This window comes from Anastrepha ludens, chromosome 5 (assembly GCF_028408465.1).
Source record: "Anastrepha ludens isolate Willacy chromosome 5, idAnaLude1.1, whole genome shotgun sequence".
Lineage (NCBI taxonomy): Eukaryota > Metazoa > Arthropoda > Insecta > Diptera > Tephritidae > Anastrepha > Anastrepha ludens.
The window spans coordinates 14,522,036-14,543,072 of NC_071501.1; the positions used below are offsets into that span (position 1 = coordinate 14,522,036).

At 37.1% G+C, this 21,037-nt stretch overlaps 1 protein-coding gene across 2 annotated transcripts in view; it reads left to right on the plus strand.

Annotated features, from left to right (window-relative positions):
- Positions 1–20,096, plus strand: part of LOC128863375 (trissin receptor) — a 189,073-nt gene extending 168,977 nt beyond the window's left edge. Inside the window, exons 8-10 of one of the 2 annotated variants that reach the window (XM_054102503.1) lie at positions 13,746–13,968; positions 17,133–17,304; positions 17,373–20,096. In XM_054102503.1, the coding sequence (XP_053958478.1) occupies positions 13,746–13,968; positions 17,133–17,183 (274 nt within the window). In that variant the 3' untranslated portion in view covers positions 17,184–17,304; positions 17,373–20,096. The remainder of the gene's footprint in view (positions 1–13,745; positions 13,969–17,132; positions 17,305–17,372) is intronic. The other variant, XM_054102504.1, reaches the window with a different exon arrangement.
- Positions 20,097–21,037: the final 941 nt, after the last annotated feature.

Here is a 21,037-nt window from a genome sequence, read left to right on the forward strand (position 1 = left end):
ATAATAATCCGAAAGGGCCATGTCTGAAGAATATGGTGGGTGTGGCAGTACATCCCATCCAAGCTGTTAAAGCTTTTGGCGAGTGACCAAACTTGTATGAGGTCCCGCATTATCTTGGTGGAACACTACACCTTTTCTGTTGATTAATTCTGACCTTTTCTGTTGAAGTGCATTATTCAATTCATCCAGCTGATGATAGTAGACTTCCGAATTAATTGTTGTTTTATCCGGTAAAAGCTCACAAAAAAGTGACTCCTTTAAAATCACACCAAACAGACAGCACCACCTTTTTTTGGTGGATATCGGCTTTTGAAATGCTTTGAGCCGGTTCATCTTTTCTGCTCCATGATCTCTTGCATTTCACATTGTTATATACAACCCATTTTTCGAGCCCAGTAATGATGCGCTTCACGAGGAGTGACGTTTTAAGAGTCAAGCACAGACCGTGAGAACATGGGGAACCCATATATCGAGCTTCGAGGTTAAAACCAGGCCTTTCACGTGGACTTAAACAGTTGAGTTCGATAAATTTAACCTCTCACCGATCTCACGTGTTGTTATTCGTCGGTTTGCTTCAACTAATGTCTTTATAGCGCCTTTTTTAGCTTCTACCGGCCTTCAAAATGTGGTGCATCTTCGTCATCAAAATTGCCGGATCGAAATTTTTCAAACCAGTTCTGGCACTGGTGTATTGTCAACACATCTTCTCCATACGCATCGCTTAATTTCTTTCTGGCTTGAACAGCATTTTTACCTTTTCTAGAGTTAAAAAGTTAAATATGACGAAAATGCTGCTTATTGCTCTCCATATTTAAAAGGGCACCGACCAAAAACTACTGCGTAAAATCAATTGAAATTATTCACACACAAGCCTTGCTATATCAGCTGTCAAAACATATGACATATGACATATGACTGAGGTGTGAAGTTAGCTGTGAAAAAATACAATTAAATCCTCTGTCGAAAAAAAACGAAATTACTTTCCGAACCACCCAACAGGTTTTGTAAGAAAGATTTAAAATTCGTTACAGTTTTTTGGACAATTTTTTCATAGCTACTACTGTTTTTCATGTGAAGTTGTTCATGTAAAATCTATCCAATTCATTCTATTGTAATCTATAATTCTTCTCGCATCTGTTACAATTTAATTTTTCCATCCGCCAGTATTGCTTTTCTGGGTTTTTGTACATTTTCTTCGGTCACTGTTGTCACCAGGCTTCTCAGCGTTTGAGTGGGCCTCGTCTCTTCAGGCCTCTCTTCGCTGCTGAAATAGGCAAAACTATTTTTTATCATTCTGGTTGAAGGTGCAGAATGCTCAAGAATAATGCATTTTCTTCAAATATTTGTTCCAGCCTATTTACTTTTTTAACAAGCGGTGCTCGAATTTGCGAGTGCTTCCAGTTTTCATTGGCAGGGCGTTGGTGCCTTTTTCAGCTCTAGCCAAATAGAAATGAACCAATTAAAATGAGGGAATCATTTATTATTCTAACTGTGAATCACACAAGAAGTGTTGTCAGCAATGAGTTGATGAATCATCAAGTAGTGCCTTAAAGTGCGCACTTATAAGCTGGCCCTTGTGATATGTTGCATGCAATAGACGCCTGCACTGAATTTGAACTAAAGTACACATGGATGGTTCCATGTGTAGAAGTCCACGCAAGTGGGGAAAGTTACTGATCGCCATTCACTTGGGAATGGCCAGGACGATTCTTCTGCATATGGTTCTAGCAGCTCACAACGGCCGGGATTAGCCCACGTATCCTCTGGGTAGCTTCCGAACACCCGTTCGGGAGTGAGCTAACGTGAGAAGGCGAAACATTCCAGGATAGCTGGTTGTGCGTTGGGTTTGGGACCCACCACTTAAAAATCCCCCCCCAATGAAAAATTTGAAAAAGCCTCGGATGAGACCTCCCTATGCTGATGACGACCCCTGCAAACGAAATAAGGAATATGATTTGAGGGCATGCACCTGGAATGTCCGGTCCCTTAATGGGGAAGGTGCCTCTGCCCGGCTGGTTGATGTCCTCGTGAGAGTAAAGGCTGACATCACTGCCATCCAAGAGATGCGATGGACGGGGCAAGGTAAGAAAACCATAGGACCTTGCGACGTCTACTACAGCTGCCATGTAAAGGAGCGCAAATTCGGTGTCGGATTTGTTGTGGGAGAGAGACTTCGTCGCCAAGTACTGTCGTTCACTCCGGTGGACGAGCGTCTCGCAACAATCCGCATCAAAGCCCGTTTTTTTAACATATCGCTAATTTGCGCCCACGCCCCGACGGAAGAGAAGGACGATGCGACCAAAGATTCTTTCTATGAGCGCCTGGAACGCTCCTATGAGCGCTGCCCCCGCCACGACATAAAAATCGTGCTTGGCGACTTCAACGCCAGGGTGGGCAAGGAGGGAATTTTTGGTCCCACAGTCGGAAAATTCAGCCTGCACAACGAAACATCCGGTAACGGACAGAGGCTGATCGACTTCGCCGGGGCCCGAAACATGGTAGTCTGCAGCACCAGATTCCAGCATAAGAAGATTCACCAAGCCACCTGGCTGTCTCCTGATCGAAAAACACGAAACCAGATCGATCATGTTGTGATAGATGGAAGACACGCTTCTAGTGTATTAGATGTACGTACGATCCGAGGACCCAACATCGACTCGGATCACTACCTTGTTGCGGCCAAACTGCGCACACGCCTCTGTGCAGCAAAAAACGTGCATCTACCTACGCAAAGAATGTTCGACATCGAAAAGCTGCAATCACAACAGACAGCCAGAAGATTCGCCACTCGACTCTCACTCCTGCTCTCAGAGAGTACTGCCCAACAAACCGGCATCCACGAACAATGGAGCAACATTTCTCGTTCTCTACGTACCGCCGCCGAAGAAGAAATCGGATTCCGGCGAGCCCGAAAAAACAATTGGTACGACGAGGAATGTCATGCTGCCGCAGAAAGAAAGGATGCCGCCTATAGAGCCACGCTGCGATCGGGCGCAACGCGAGCCATGTGGGATCGCTACAGAGAGCTGAAAAAGGAAGAGAGACGTATTATCCGAAAGAAGAAACGAGAGGCCGAAATACGTGAGTGCGAAGAGCTTGAGATGCTGGCCAACAGGAACAACGCCCGAAAATTCTACCAGAAAGTTCGGCGGCTTACAGAAGGTTTTAAGACCGGGGCGTTTTCCTGTAAGAACAAAGACGGCGAACTGGTGACTGACGTACAGAGCAATCTTAAATTATGGAGGGAACACTTCTCGAACTTATTAAACAGTGACAGCTGCGCATGTCACCGAGAAAGTGAAGATCCCGATACCCCAATCGTTGACGACGGAATTGTCGTTCCGCTGCCCGATCATGACGAGGTGAGAATAGCGATAACGCGGCTAAAGAACAACAAAGCCGCGGGCGCCGACGGACTGCCGGGTGAGCTATTCAAACATGGCGGCGAGGAGCTGGTAAGGTGCATGCATCAGCTTCTATGCAAAATATGGTCGGATGAAAGCATGCCTGCCGATTGGAATTTAAGTGTACTCTGCCCAATCCATAAGAAGGGCGATCCTGCAATTTGTGCCAATTACCGCGGGATTAGTCTTCTAAATATCGCCTATAAGGTTGTAGCGAGCGTATTGTGTGAAAGGCTGAAACCCACCGTCAACCAACTGATTGGACCTTATCAGTGTGGCTTTAGACCTGGAAAGTCCACCATCGACCAAATATTCTCAATACGCCAAATCTTGGAAAAGACCCATGAAAGCAGAATCGACACACACCATCTTTTCGTCGACTTCAAAGCTGCATTCGACAGTACGGAAAGGAGTTACCTGTATGCCGCGATGTCTGAATTTGGTATCCCCGCAAAACTAATACGGCTATGTAAGATGACGTTGCTCAACACCAGCAGCGCCGTCAGAATTGGGAAGGACCTCTCCGAGCCGTTTGATACCAAACGAGGTTTCAGACAGGGTGACTCGCTGTCGTGTGGCTTCTTTAACCTGATGTTGGAGAGCATCGTACGAGCCGCAGAACTTAATCGCTCAGGCACAATTTTTTATAAGAGCGTACAATTGTTGGCGTATGCCGATGATATTGACATCATCGGCCTTAACAACCGCGCTGTTAGTTCTGCCTTCTCCAAACTGGACAAAGAGGCAAAGCGAATGGGTCTGGTGGTGAACGAGGACAAAACGAAGTACCTCCTGTCTTCAAACAAACAGTCGGCGCACTCGCGTATCGGCACCCACGTCACTGTAGACAGTTATAATTTCGAGGTTGTAAAAGACTTCGTCTATTTAGGAACCTGCATTAACACCGATAACAATGTCAGCCTTGAAATCCAACGTAGAATCTCTCTTGCCAACAAGTGCTACTTTGGACTAAGTAGGCAACTGAGCAGTAAAGTCCTCTCTCGACGAACAAAACTAACACTCTACAAGACTCTCATCATGCCCGTCCTAACGTATGGCGCAGAAGCGTGGACGACGACAACATCCGATGAAGCGACGCTTGGAGTGTTCGAGAGAAAGATTCTGCGTAAGATTTTTGGACCTTTGCACGTTGGCAATGGCGAATATCGCAGACGATGGAACGATGAGCTGTATGAGCTTTACGACGACATAGACATAGCGCAGCGAATAAAGATCCAGCGGCTACGTTGGCTGGGTCATGTCGTCCGAATGGATACAAACGCTCCGGCTTTGAAAGTATTCGATGCGGTACCAGCTGGTGGTAGCAGAGGAAGGGGGCGGCCTCCTCTGCGTTGGAAAGATCAGGTGGAGAAGGACTTGGCTTCACTTGGTGTGTCCAACTGGCGCCGGTTAGCACGAGAAAGAAACGACTGGCGCGCTTTGTTAAACTCGGCCAAAATCGCGTAAGCGGTTATAGCGCCAATTAAGAAGAAGAAGACTGATATGGCACTAAATTCAGAAGAAGCAATGAAATTTAGGGACTTGTAAATATACGTGCTAATATATATATGTGAATGTATATATGTATACTATGCTGAAGTGTTTGTGATGCCTTAAAGCAAAGTTGTGCGTTGTAGTGACCAAAATTTGACTAATTGAAATCAGCGCCTGCAAGCTAATCTACCAATTCAGCTACATGGGCAATGCGATATAAAACTTTTTAATTTGAGAACTTCAAAAGAGTATAACTGATTTAACTATCGAAAAGATACCAAGAATTAACTCACATGAAGAGATCTGCTTATTTAAGTGTTTGAGGAAACAGTTGCCTCAATTGAATAATTCCCAGCGAAGGCGTTGGTGTATAAGTAAAGATTTTGGACCGATAAATTAGCCAACCCTGGATCAGCGGTTTCCCCAGTGGATAAGCGATTATGTAGGCAATCTACATAAAGAGCGATGGCCCGGTCTAGAACGCTGCAGAACTGCAAAGTGTTTTGTGACAAGTCCGAACAGAAAACTGTCAAACTCTCTACGAAAACTTAGAAGGAAAGACATTCGGTTGATGGTCGGCATCATTACTGGACACAACCCATGAGATCAGCATATTACCACCATTGGAATCATCGAGGATATTTGCAGATTTGCCAAAGAATCTGAGAGCTAGCTATCTCTATCTCTGTCTCTATTCTCTCCTATATCTTTCTCTGATACTTTTTTTCTTCCCTCCTTGACTATCTACTCTCTTTCCAGAGCTCTAAATACGATAGGCTTTTTACCCTGAGTGTTTTAGGAGCCACGAAATCTCCTGGTGCACCTTGGCTCGACCTTTTCAAATTTCAATTTCAAAGGTTTTGAATATACAGGAATATTAAACACTCAACGCCAAAAAGTACTGGCGATAAAAGAGGCCTGTGGAGTTCTGTAAAAGATCACATACATTTTGTATCTATCTTAATAGTAGCGCTTAAAGTCGAACTAATTGCATTTTGTTGCAAGGGGGAATGAGTTAGAAATTTTGGAGTACGAACTTTTGGGGATACCGTAGTTGTGACTTTGAATAAAGCGGAAAGAGTTGGGTGCATTAAGGCTTTCATTAATAAACTGCATAAGATTCGTTGGCACAGTACTGACACCTGCAAAACAAAAAAGCGTTTCATGAAAACGACTGGCAGTGTAGTAGCAAAATTCTTTCTCACAGAAAGAAGGTGAGAGCTAGGAGAGCTGATAGGACTAATCACGAAACACAATCCATTGGGGCGACACATGGTGACCAGAGGCATCCCCGACGACTCTCGGAGTACATTTTGCTTGAAGCATCTGCTCTACCACTGTCCGGTTTGCACCAGACTTAGATGGCGCCATTTTGTGTCGTATTAGAATAGACGGAGTGACTTGCCATCGCTTATCGAGAAAATTAAGTTCAACATTCCTCAGCAAAGCATGAGAAATCATGATGTTTTCTGGTTAGCGATTATTAGAACTATTTATGCTTTCAATCTCACAAATCCCCCCCTCGAAATCTTAAGTGCAATGGGAAATTATGCTTATGAGTTTTAAAAATTTTCGGCCATCCTCAATTCTATTCCACTCCATTCCATTCTAATTACATTAATCCTCTTCAGTACTTTCTCATTACTCATCACAAACGAAAATGTTGTGCAAATTTGTCCATCCTTCTAGCAAAAACTAGAATTGATCATATTTTTGTTGCATACCTTCAAGCAAATAAGTGTTTTTGGATGCGAACTCATAACTCAAAGGTAAAAATATTATCTACATCCGCATAAGCATTAAATTTTAAATATTTTTGCTATGAATTTGCTCTGCTTCCATTTCGAAGTAAATTTTTTTTCCTATAGACATTTTCATTCAACGAAATCCTTCCCTGATATTCGTCTTTGAATGTGTGCTGTTGAAATTTATCTAATAGCAAAATTGATTTGCGCAGCAGAAGTTTTAGTTGCTTGGTGTGAAGAAATTGTATGTATGCATTTGTGTACACCTGTGTTCACAATAATAGTAGCGCGACATATTGCAAACTTTGCATTTGTCAATTTAATTTTTGTTTATATTTTTTTCTATATTTTTATAAAAATATATTCCATCAAGATCATCGTTGTTAGTTGGACAACCTTGAGCGGCTCTTCGCCTGCTGCGGCATATGCTTCCCATTGTCAGGGTTTTGTGCCAACGTCTTCTATGCCCGAAATCCTAAAAAACCTGCGTCTTCATCTGCGTCGTCAATACATCTGAGCGACGAGTAGCCTTTTTTCTCTGTCTATCGCAATTACCAAAAATTATTGGGGGTTGGGGTGAGAAATCGGTTTTAATCCATAATATGTGACTTGCCCATCTCAGTACATATATCACTATTGGCGCCTTTATCACATATCGTGCCAACGATTTTTCACGGAACTCTCAACGATCAGCAGCTTCTGTTTATTCGCATGTCTGAGTAACCAGGTTGTACTACCATAAAGCAAGGTGGGAATAAGTGTTGAGCGGCACAGTAAAATCTTCGTTGTTTTGTCTAGAGCCGGCTCTTTAGGTGATGGCACAAAGATAATGATTAGCGATTCTGTGAGCTATTTCTTCAGGAATTTTGTTGCCATGATAAATGGTTACTCCTAGATACCTAAATCCCTCTACTACTCCTAAACCAAATCAACGATTTTGAGTATTTGATCCACAATGTTTGTGACAGAGTCCGATGACGTTGAAAAAAGTGCAGAAAAGACATGAGAGCTCACCGTCTCGCCGGAGTCCGTTCAGGGTAGTGAACTCTCGAGGCAGATCGGTTTGAACTCTTACGACGTTCTTTACATTGTGCATAGTTGACTGCGTTAGTCGTAAAGCTTATCGGGAATATCGATCTCGGCCATCGCTGAGAAGAGCTGCAACAAAAAACCGTGTAACTCAAAGTTTAAAACTTTTAAAAAATTCAAAAAACTTTCATCAAAATTTAAACTAGCAGTTTTGCACAGGGTGCACCATCTTTTATGTCGGAATGAAACCATTCAATAACTTTGAACAAAAAAAAAACTGATTTGTATAAGTGAGGTATTTTTATTTGGTTTGGTTATTTACAATTTATTAAATCTATTTTTTCAATACAAAATTATTCAAGTGGCCACCTTTATTAGCAATCACAAACTACGATCTTTTTTCTGCGTTTGTTATCACCTTGACAAGCATTTCGGGTTTTATAGTGTCGATATCGGCACGAATGTTTGCCTTAAGCTGGTCAATAGTCGTCGGCTTGTTGGCGTAAGCCTCACTTTTCAGATAACCCCACAAAAAGAAGTGCGAGGGGGTTAAGTCAGGTGGTCTGGGGGGCCAGTCGATGTCGCCTCTTTTCATTGCAGAAATTCAATTGCATTCACAGTGTGGCATGGTGCACCGTCTTCTTGGAGCCAGTAACCGTCTAAACCTTTCTCACGAATTTGCGGGCAGACATAATGAGCCAACATCCATCGATATTGGTTTCCATCGACCGTTTCGTTTTCTCGGTAAAAATATGTCCCAATGATGGTTTTGGCGCAAAAGCCGGCCCAATCAGTTACTTTCCGGTCATGCAATGGCGTTTCATGGATCTCGTGTGGATTCTCAGTTCCCCAAATGTGGCAATTTTGTCAGTGTAAACCATTCAAATGACGTGAATGGTCTGTCGGCAATATTCTTTGTGTCAATTGCACTTTATACGGAAACGAATTGAAATAATCCTTTATAATGTGTCGGATTGAGGTTTCACTGACGCCAAAATCCTGGGGCGACGACGATATGACACTGTTGGCTCCTGGCCAACGCTCTCCCGCACTGCTCCAACAAGTTCATTGGAACGTCTTGGTCATTGATGAACGGCATATTGACGATCCCCTACTGTCCCGTGCTCAAAAAAATTCGACACCAAACGACGAATAGTATTGTTTGCCGCGATACTTTTTGCGAAATGCGCGTTGAGTTAGAACAATAGAACGACTATTTTCGATGCATAGCGTCACTATTTCAGCGCGTTGTTTCGGTGTAAAGCTATCCATGGTTGAAATTGTACTGACTTGACGTATCGAAAACATGTATGTTGAAGTCGATCGGTTGGTAAATGGCAAAGTTATTCAGCGTTTACATACCGACATACCGATCGTAGACAACTCAATTTTGGGTTAATAATGTGCCAATTTAAATTGATCAAAACTCAATTTAATTTTTAAAATATTGTATTTTTTTTTTTTGACCTGTCACACATTTTTCATCTTCGAAACTTTTTTCATATGGAGAAACTGCACAAAACAACCAGCAAAAAAAAAAAAAATTAAAAGTCAAAACAATTTTCGAACCACTTCGAACTTCCACTTTATTCGTATTGTACTAAAAACAGTTGACCATAAAACTGCGTAGCCAAAATTTTTTTAAAAACGCCGGTTAAAAATTTGAAATTTTTATGAAAAATATTTGATTTTTTTATAAATTTTGTATAAAGTTTTATATTTGAAATGAGTGCTTTCTGTTGTAATCTAAACTATAATTTCGTAGAAAGCACAAAAAATTAAAATATATTAAATAAATAATTAAAACTTTGCAAATATGACGCGCTGCTATTATTACGAACACAAGTGTATATATGGCCTTATGCGTGAGAAATCTTGGAAAATTTAGTTGTGAGAATGCATTTTAGAGTATTGAATAAACTTTTTGCAGCTGTCATACATAAATTGCCACTGGCAAAACAAACTTTGACGTTCACCATCTTGGCAGAGAAACAGTAACTGCACACTTGAATAAGTGAAATTGGCAGATGACGCACGTTATAAATAATAAATGCTTTCGAGAGACAAATAAGATTTAGATTTAATTTTATAAAACTGTGTATATGTCTATATGTGTATGTGTGCGTGTGCTTTCTTTGGGCAATAAATAAATGAAGGTACTTAAAATTCATGCCCGAAGGCTCCACTTTTGATCTAAGATGGCGATATGAATAAACTTTTTAGTGCATATATCATTCCGCAGGGTAAATACAAATATACACTAATACTTATAAGTATGTACTTGAACCACTTAGTAGATTTATTGGTGTTGAAGGTAAGTGCAGGTTTCTAGGGTAGGTTAGATTAGGTTAGATGGCTGCATCTGAAGCAGAGAGCGCAACTGCGCAGATTAATAAAGAACTACAAGTATTCATTGGCGTAGTAGGAATAGGGTGAATAGAAGCAATGGAAATATTTGAATCATGAATATTAGAGATTTGGATGACAAATATCTGCGTATTCTTGAGACAATTCGGAAGTAAAAATTTTCTAAAAGTAATAGTTTTTCGGCCGCCGTAGCCGAATGGGTTGGTGCGTGACTACCATTCGGAATTCACAGAGAAAACGTAGGTTCGAATCTCGGTGAAACACCAAAATTAAGAAAGAGTTTTTTCTAATAGCGGCCGCCCCTCGGCAGACAATGGCAAACTTCCGAGTGTATTTCTGCCATGAAAAAGCTCCTCATAAAAATATCTGCCGTTCGGAGTCGGCTTGAAACTGTAGGTCCCTCCATTTGTGGAATAACATCAAGACGCGCACCACAAATAGGAGGAGGAGCTCGGCCAAACACCCAAAAAGGGTGTACGTGCCTATTTTATATAATTAATTATATAAGGTGATTTTCAATAGGTGCGCTTCAACTTTTTTCCGATAGGCAGGGCGAACGACGCAATATTTTTTATTTTTCGCTTGTCATTTGTAAACTTCATTAGTATACATTTCATCATGGAACGCTACACACTTGAGCAACGCTTGCAAATCATTGAATTTTATTATAAAAATGCGTGTTCTGTTAAGAAAGTTTAAAGTCGAAAAATCATCTTCAGTGATGAAGCTCACTTTTGGCTCAATGGCTTTGTCAACAAGCAAAATATGCGTTACTGGGCAGAAAGCAATCCACACGTGATTCATGAGGCACCGTTGTATCCCGAAAAAATCACTGTTTGGTGCGGTTTACATGCCGGCGGCGTAATTGGCCCATATTTTTTCGTTGACGAGAACGATCGCCACGTTACTGTGAATGGAAATCGATACCTCGACATGATAAACGACTACACTAGTCTACAAGGAAAAGTATCCGAAATAATTTAAACTAATATCTGCTTCTCTGTCCATGCAAAATTCGGATTGATAACTAAAATTAATTTATTAGTTTGAGTTTTTACGATAATCGTATCTTTCGTGTTTAATGGAACTAGGCCGACAAAATATAACCAACATTCAGACCCAGAAACCAGACTATATATTTCCGAAGGTTTATGATGCGCTGAATCCAAATCTGGCCTCAGAATTGCTCTATCAGCTCTGGTAATCGTAGTAATCGAATATATCATGTCTATGTTATCTTAATCGATTTTCAGGTGTAGGAAAATTTCGAAACATGAAAATTTCAAAATGCGATATCTCTGCGAAAAAAATGATATTTGAGCAAACAAAACGCCATTTGAAAAAAGAAGGATTGTATTTAAAGATGCCATCCTTTAATTTTGGTGAAAGAAAACATCTGCAAGGCTACATAACCTCAAATATGGGCAAAAATGGGGTTTTTTGCACTTTTAGGTTAGGATATCTCGAAAACTCAAACTAATAGAGCAATTCTGAGGCCAGAAAGAGTGGTCGAAAATTGGGTTCAACGATTAGACTTCGTAAAACGTGCACACGGTGGTCATGCAAAAGAAATCGAATTTCATACTTAAATGTATATGTTCAAACTCGATAATAAAAAAAAATTAGTTAAAAAAGTCAAACCGTTTGTGTTTTATTCAAAAAAAAAGTTGAAGCGCTCTTACTGAAAAACGCTTTATATATTAGTTTTTCACGCTTTGTTAATTGTAAGGATTTGAAAAAGCAAAAAAATCTGAGAGAATTAAATATTATTTCAAGAAGGTCAAATCTACTAAGTACCATTTGTATTTCGTTAAATAGGTATAAACGAGTGTAGAAAAACTTCAACTATTGAAACAAATCTCTCTGTTATAACTATATTCCTAACATGGGGATAAAAATCAAGTTAATTTCTAGAACTCCATAAAATCTAAAATGAGTAGCGCCAGTCTTACCACCATTATCTTCCTAGATAGAAGTTAAGCGGAAAGCTCAAGTGAAGCAGTAAATTTATTTACCGAGTTTTTTATACCTAATTTTCTTGATGAAGAACTTGATTATCCATGTGGGTTTTACTCTGGACCTTCACATCTTTCCCCTGAAGATATTAATAATGCTTTACATGAACTGAAATCTTCCTCTCAAACTGTTGCTAATGAACTTTTATCAGTTTTGGCAAACAAGTGACCGGTCTTGGGCTATTCCCTGAAAGTAATAATTAACGAATCTATATCGTCGGCGAGTTTCATTGCCACATAGAAGCTCTTTTCTTTAAGAGTGTCAATAAAAATGACGTATTTTTGAAATGACGGTATTTCTAATTTAAATTTCGGTTAAATTTTTAATTTGCCGAAATCAGCTTGGATTTGTTTCCAACAAAGCCACACTAACTGGCTGAATATTGCAATTGATTCTTTCTCGGCTGTTTTCCAGGTCGACTGTATTTACACTGACTTTTCGAAAGCCTTCGATAAAGTTTCTCATAGAATCCTAATAAAAAAATTTGCTTGTTTTGGCTTCCATTCTGCTTTTCTGCAATAGATAAACTCTTGTTTGTGTAATAAACTTTGTGTTGTAACAAGTGTTGGTATTTCATCTACCTTCTTTCCTGCCCCCTCTGGTGCTTCCAAGAAAGTATCTTGGGGTGTTATTTATTTGGTTTGTGGGCACGTGGCTCTTTTTTCTTAATTTTTTTGTAATTTTTAATATTTTTAGACAAAATAAACTCAATAAAATTGTTTTTTACTTATTTTGTTAAAGAATTTTAAAACATTTTTTTTCTGTTAAAAATTTTCAAAATAATAATTTCCTAATTTTCTAAAAATTAAAAGAAAAAAATTATTTACTATTCAAAAAATTAAAAGGAAATAATTTTGTCACGAAATTTTGGAAAAGGAATTTTTTGTTTTTTAAATTTTTAGAAAAAAACATTTTTTTTTTTAATTTAGAAAATTTAGTCATTTTTGAAAAAGTTTCAGATTATTTTTATATTATTCATTAATGGCTGATTCATCAAAATTTTAGGAAAATATTTTTTTTTTGTTATTCAAATACATATATAGAAAAATATATTTTTTTTGCTTTTTAAAAATTTAGAAAAATATTTTTTTTTTTTTTCATTTTTAGAGAATTTATCTCAAATATGAAAAATCCTCATGATTGACTGATTCATTAATACCTCTACAAGTTTCAAAGTGCGGTTTCCATAACTTTTCGAATTATATTAAATAATATGTGTACAATCGCTCAAATATCACTAAATCGACACACGTTTTACATTTCTACAAACATACGAACTCGCACATGGGTATAAAATAAGTGTAGATGAATGCGTACCACTCGCGATGAAAAGGTATGCCCGTATTTGTTGATTCGATTTTAATTTGCATTGCCTGCCGAAAAAAAAACTATTTTTTTTTTTCGTACAAATTTGAACTCGTATATGTACTAAAAATCGAGCTCACAACCTGCGTGCTTTCAGATAAATTAATTTTCTAAAAGCTGTAATTTAATTCGGTTTGAAGCTTTGCCAAATGCGTCTAATAAATCTTGTAATTTAATGCCTCCAACTATTAGCCTTGATATCTAAATTTAAGATTGAAATTCTCAGTGAAATTTTCTCTGTACATTTTACTTTACATTTTCCTTATCTTTCCTTTTGGGTAGAATTGAATTCTATTGATAAAACCTTTTTCATTTCTTCATTCAGGTCACATTCATATCGTGGTGATTCGAATTTTAATGCACTGCTTACGCCGCTCACCTTTCTCGTCAGCTATTTCAATTCGGGTATTAACCCGCTGCTGTACGCCTTCCTAAGTCGCAACTTTCGCAAAGGTATGAAGGAGGTGTTGTTATGCACATGGAAGAAGGGCAAAGGAAAATCGTCATCCAATTCATCTGTGCATCACAAGAGGGCCGCACTGCAGGTAGTTGGTATAAAATCGAACTTTAAATGTGCGAAAAGAAAAAAACCCATTTCTAAAGTTAAATAAAGATAAAGAGCGAAGAAAAGCCAGCAGAGAAGTAAGGCGAATATAAATAAGAAAAACACAAGAAAATTAGCGCTAAAAATACTTGGCAACTTTTTTGATTGTTAGTAGGTGGTATACTCGTAGAGGTGGCTGTTGGAAAATATTGTTGGTACATTGCTTGCTTAGTGTGTTTTTAAATTTAAGTTTCTTAAGTTTTTTATATCTTTTAATTAAACAAGCGGCATTTGAAGTTAATTTTATTCTTTAAATGAGAAAAAGATTATTACACTTAACAACATTTTATAATAGTATCGAGATGCCTCTGCAACATACATCATCAGTATATTGAAAAATGTTGCTGAGGCATTGCTTTTACAATATTTTTATATTTTTTATTAAGGACGGAGCCTGCTTTAGAGGCTTCAAAAAGTCGATTTTTTTGTTGATTTTTTTGGAAAGGAAAGAAATATTCGATTGAAACGAAACTTTCGGGTTTTATTTTTATATATTTCAACAATATTCTCAAATTTTTTCATTAAAATATATGTCATATTATGCCTGGTACAAGCATTTTGCAGAGGCGCCTCGTGTGCGCATGTGTCGTGCGGCGGGAAAGATGCAGGTCGCAATTTTCATATGAAACCAAAAACCCAAAAAAATTTTTATTTTAGTATAGTATGGCTTCTAGTTAACCCAAGAAAATTAAACAAAAAGTGAGAAATTCAACAATTTTTCGCTAATTAAAAAAAAATCATTTTTTGGGAAAAACAAATTCACTTTAGATTGTTTAAAAACTGGGTTAATCATAACATTCTTAAGGTTTTTTAGGTGCAACTAGAAGAGAAATTAATTCCAAATACAATCAATGTTATCTCGTTTCGATAGGACGTTTAACTGTTTCACTATCTTTCCCGCCAATTAGGAAAAATCGTAAAAATAAAAAACCGAGAAATACCACTTCGAGTGATCCGGCCGCTCGTATACCTGCTCGACGCTTGCTCACAATTTCTTCTGTAACTACGAAAATATTTTGAATTTGCTTCTGAAATTTTAAGGACACGTTCTTGGATAGTTTGGGAAGACATTTACGCAAAAAAGAAAAGTCGATTTTTTGAAGCCTCTAAAGCAGGCTCCCCCCTTAAACGAACGACAATTTAAGTAAATTATATTTTTGAAATAATAAAAGATTATGTAAATTTATATTATAAAAATTGAAATATTATTATAATAAGAATGTTTATAAGAAATAAAATATTAAATATAACTTGGCAACATTTGAATTTGTTCTTAGTTCTTATGCTAAAAAGAGTGATTTCAAGTGAAATTTCTAGAAATTAGTAGAAATCATCACCCAACAGTCAAATCAATGTTTGACAATAATATCGCCAAATGTTCACCGTGAAAAATATTGCTGAAGACTGGCTCTGAATTAAAAAAAAAAAAATTATTAAGCTGAAGCTTGACTTGAAGCCAAAATTTTATTTATGTATTTTTTTTTAAGCAAGCGGTATTTTAATTAAGTTCTACTAATATAAAAATCCAAGAAAATTAGCATTAAATATCAATTGGCAACATTAGAGAATGTTATTAATAGGCATCTGCAACATGTTCACAAAGGGCTATCTCTTGCAGATCTCTTGCTTTTAAATTTACTTATATATACTACTTCAGCTAAAAAAAGAACCGAGTGTATTATAAGCTAAAAATTAGAAAAAAATTAACCTTAAACAATCATCGTAACATTTAAAAATGCTATCAGCCATCTGCAACATGTTTGTGGGTACGAAGAAAAATGTTGCTGAAGCCAGGCTAATATTTCTTGTATATTTTTATTAAATAAGCGGCATTTTATGTAAGTTTTATTATTTTCTATTATACATAAAAACAGGAGAAAATTAGTATTGAAAATGACTTGGCAACATTTGTGAATATAAATAACAGGCATCTTCAACGTATTTACAAAGGAATATTTGGCAGATGACTTACTTTTTATTTAACTTACATATATTTCTTTAGTTAAAAAAGAGCCAATTCAAGTGAATTATATTCTTAGAATAACAATATATTATTAAAAATTACTTGGTATATTAGCATTTGATACCTTTGAACACCAATATCAGGCACCTGCAACATGTTTGTGACTACATAGAAAAATGTTGCTGAAGCCTGGCTCCTAAATTTTTTTTCTATAATTTTTTATTAAAAGGGGCATTTAACTACGTTTTACTAACATAAAAATTTGAAAAAATGAACATTAAAAATTACTTGGCAACATTTGGGAATATTATTAACAGGCATCTGCAACATGTTCTCAAAGGGATATTTGGCAGATGCCTCGCTTTAAATTTATGTATATTACATATATTTTTTCAGTTAAAAAAGGAACCAAGTGTATTATAAGCTAAAAATGAGGGAAACATTTTCCTTAAACAGTCATCGCAACATTTAAAAATACCATCAGACACCTGCAACATGCTTGTGAGCACGAAGAAAAATGTTGCTGAAGCCTGGCTCCTAAAATTTTTTTAAATTTTTTTATTAAAATCGGCATTTAAAATACGTTCTACTAACATAAAAATGTGAGGAAATGCACATTCAAAATTACTTGGTAACATTCGGGAATATTATTAGCAGGCATCTGCAACATGTTCTCAAAGGGATATTTAGTAGATGCTTTGCTTTAAAATTTACTTATATTGCATATTACATTTCAGTTTAAAAAAGAGTCTTTCCAAATGAATTATAATCTAAAAATTAGCAAAATTTATTAAAAAAACAAAATCTAAGCAACATTCGATCCTAATATCTGACATCTGCAACATGTTTGTAAATTCAAAGAAAAATGTTGCTGAAGCATGGCTCTGAAATTTTAAAAGTTTTTAATTAAAAATGTGACTTGAAAATAAGAAAAAGTTAACAAAAAAAGTACTTGCAGCATTACAACAATATACATCTGTAGAAAGTTTATAAGAGCAAAGAAAAATGTTGCATCAACAACTTGGCTTCTAAATTTTCCTATATTTCTTGCATTCCTTTATTTTGCTTATCGCCATTTCAAGTAAACTCTATTTGTATACGTTTGTATATTTATATGTATCCACTTTTATCTCCAAATCCTTTAGACCCATTCGCTACCAACTGACACAACGCACATTGGCAACGAGCAACTATGATGGCCCATACGTCGCATTCGCGTGCATCGCCGAGTTTTTGGCGCACGTTCTTAAGCATTTACCAGCGTACGATTTGGACGGCTACCAATTTACAGTTATAACTGGTTGGCGTGAATTGTAGGTTTGTTAGCAATATGTTTTTGTTTTTCTACAGCCTTCATTTTTATCTCATTATTTTACACTTTGTAGCATACAACTACAAACGAGTATGGAATTTGAAGTGAAAATCAAATAAACAATAGCTGTGTTATAGCTTTTTGTAAATGTTATAGATTTAAGCAAAATTTTATCAATGTGATGTTTTTATGCTTCGAAGATGCTTAGTAAAGTAGTAATTTTAAATAAAATTAGTAATTCAATATATAGGTTTTAAGCTTTCAGTCTTTTAAACCAAATTTATAAGTAGTGTACTTACAATACAAAAATTTGTTTATAAAAAAATATACATTGAAATCTAGTCACAAACTACGTTTTTGCTTGTAAATATGCTGAACTCCACATTACCGTCATGAGTAGGATATTATTAAGTAGCGGCTACTCACGGTGCGCTGTGAAGGGATATATTGGACTGATCTGGATTTTACAAGCTTTGAAAGATGTCGCGATTTGAATGTGGAAGTTGTGAGAGAATTGCTTTGTTAGGCGCGTAATAATTAAAAAAGAAATTGTAATATATAATTTTGATATTTATAGAAAAATAAAAAATTTCAATACCTAATTTTGATATTTATAGAAAAATAAAAAATTCATCATTTGATATTGAAAAGATAAGTGACAAGGTTCGTTTACTCAAGGGCATGTTTGCATAGTGAACAATGGCAACAATACTCAAGTATGTTGAGTATTGAGTTAGGTTAGGCTAACTTATCTTATCAACACTTGTCGCCCATAGGCTAGAGCTGGTCTCCAATATTGAAAAGTTAGTGTAAGGTGGAGAGCGCTTTTGATTGCAATAGTGATGACCTATTACGCGAATTTTAGCGAAATATTGTTCAAACAGATTTAAGAAGACAGTTCAGCGCTTTTTTTAACAAAACCTTGCTTATGAGTCGTAATTTTGCTATTTCGGATGATGTAAAACAGTGTCTCGTGGGTAACCGAACTACTAGTATGCAATTTACTCTTGACAAGTTTAAAAGGAAGTTGATGGCTTTTAACTGTAAGCGCGAAACATTGGCAGTCCTCCAGGATGTACTTAATATGCCTAAATAAAAAATAGGTAATCAAGAACAACTTATTTCTGCTACGGACTTAAGGGGATAGATACCTGTAACCAGCATATTTTCCCTGATTTTCATTAAAATTATTTAAAATGAAGAAGTCAATATATTTTTTTCAAAATTGGCATACAGTTTATTTATACATTAAAATAATATAAATTTTTTTTTAATTTTAATCATTTAAAATGGCGGATGCACACTCAATTCTTCTAGGAAGGTCGCAGCGGGGCTTCTTAGTAGGCGGGCATTGTAGCATCGGCGTCAGCGACCTGAATATAGAAAACTAAAAATTTGTTTGCTTATTAATGTCATAATTTCTATATGAATGAAACAAAAATTAAAAAAAAACAAAATTCGCGGAATAAAATGCTTCAAAAAAAAATGAATTTTGGTTCGAATTTTCTATTTGTGTTTCGAAAAATTTTCAAAAAATTGTAAATTCTCATAGAAAGTAATATCATAAAAAATATGTGTGCAAACTTTCAGGTAGATTGGTCAATAAATTTTCGAGTAATCGTGTACGCCAATTCGAAAAATATTGTTTTGAAAAACATCTCTAAGATTTGAATACATGAAAATTCAACCTCTTCCAGCGCTCGAACGCAAAGCATAAAGTTGTTACGATTGACGATTTATAATATAAGAAATACTCAAATTTACGTTTTAATTTTCTTTTGACATATTCTTAAAGGATTATATTAACATTTTATGAAAACAAAAAATTTTTTTTTTTCGAAATTTTACAGGTATCTGCCCCCCTTAACGCATATCTCTGGCTAGAAATTCACTTTCACATTTCTGGCTTCAGGCTTTGAAAATGCGAGAAGTATTTTAAGAAACTCTCAAGGCAAGAATGCAGCAAGTCGACCCTAAATGCTATTCACTATCTTTGTGAAATTTATACTATTTCATTAGATCAATAAAACATTGTAAGAATTTTGATTATGACTGAAAACTATTTGCTAGTTTTTTCTAAAAAGTGACTTTAATTTACTCGAATCGCATTTTTGCATATCTTTCCAATTTGAGGCTACAGCGAGGATAGAGAATAAAAGAAATTTTTATTTCATGTATACTACGATATTTGTTCGAAATCTGAGCCGAATAATTCCCAGATAGTCAGCCCCTTGTTACGCTATATTCTGCTATAGCAGGACCAGAGCTGCTCGAGTTGCTGGTTTGCGTTAAGCTGAAGAATTTTCATATTTTCTAGGAGCACCTCCTCTTGGTAGCGCGGGCAGTTTGAGCTGCCAGCTCAGCTGGTACACAGCGCACATTTTTCATCATTTTTGCAGCTTGTACCTGGTGGATTTCCTTACCACATTGCCTGCAAAGTTTGGCATCTGTAGCACCGTCTCGGTGGTGTAATTTCTGCTATTCGACACTGCTACTGAACTATCCTACATTGAGATGCTTCAGCACCTTTTTAGCATTCTCTGCTCGCAGGAATAAATACATGGACTGTGTACTTCCAGAAATGGTGCGTGTGCTTCTTATCGCCGATTTCTTTAGATTCTCACTTGTTTGTAACCGCCTCAAACAGCTCTTCCTCCGTGTTCAGGTCAGTGATAAGACTTTTACATTGGATTGCGATTGTATGCGGCTTCAGGTTCACCGATGCTACAACATCGAGCGCATTTTCAAAAGCCGTTTGGCAACTACTCTTCTCTACATTCTTGCCCTTTTCATGTCAATATCAAATACCAAATGCCCTCATTACCGCTTTTAGATTTTATGCAGCGTTAACCACTTAACCTGGCCTGGCGAAATTTTTCGCCCCAAAGTAAGTTCAAATTACAAAAGTTTTTGGATACCTCTGATTAAAATTTGTGTTAATTTTTCTATCAATTTTGATTCTAATTAATGTATTTTCACTTAGACTCGGCTCAGGACTTACGTTTCCTGCAAAGGAACTCAGGACTAGAACTTGTTGATAAGTATTAAGAATTTATTAGTTTCTAATGAGGTGTCGAGCTAAGGGTGTGGCACTATCCGAGAGAACTCGCCTTAATATCGAAGACTCATGGCAGCCCTCCGCCCTTTCGCAGAAGCTTCGCCATGAGTCCAGCTTAGCCTTATTAATTTCGGACTTATAGCTGGAACCCTAACTCATACAGTTGCCATCCTGTGGGAGATTTAGCGCTTCTAAATAAAATAAAATAAATAAATAATTGGTGCGTACACTTCTGTTAGGTGTTGCGCCAAGCCCCTCCTTCTATTTGTGGCGTGCGTCTTGATGTTGTTCACGTTGTTGTTGTTGAAGTGGTTGAATATTTCCACTGAAATACTCTTAATTAGTGATCAGGACCGTACGGCAGATATTTTTTATGAGAAGCAGTTTTATGGCAGAAATATACTCGGAGGTTTGCCATTGCTTGCGGACGCATCAACCCATTCGGTTACGGCGGCCGAGTCCTTCTTAGCCTTACTAATTTCGGACTTATAGCTCGAATTTCAACTCATACAGTTCTCATTTTGAGGGGACTTAGCTCTTCTAGCCCAATTAAAGGCACGAAGCACTTAGCTCAGAGAGCTTAGTTATTCACCGAGGCGGCTCTCCTCAGCTCTTAATGGCACTATTATAGGCTGAGCTGCAAATCTCCACTTGCCCGTTAGTTAATACTTCCGAGAGGT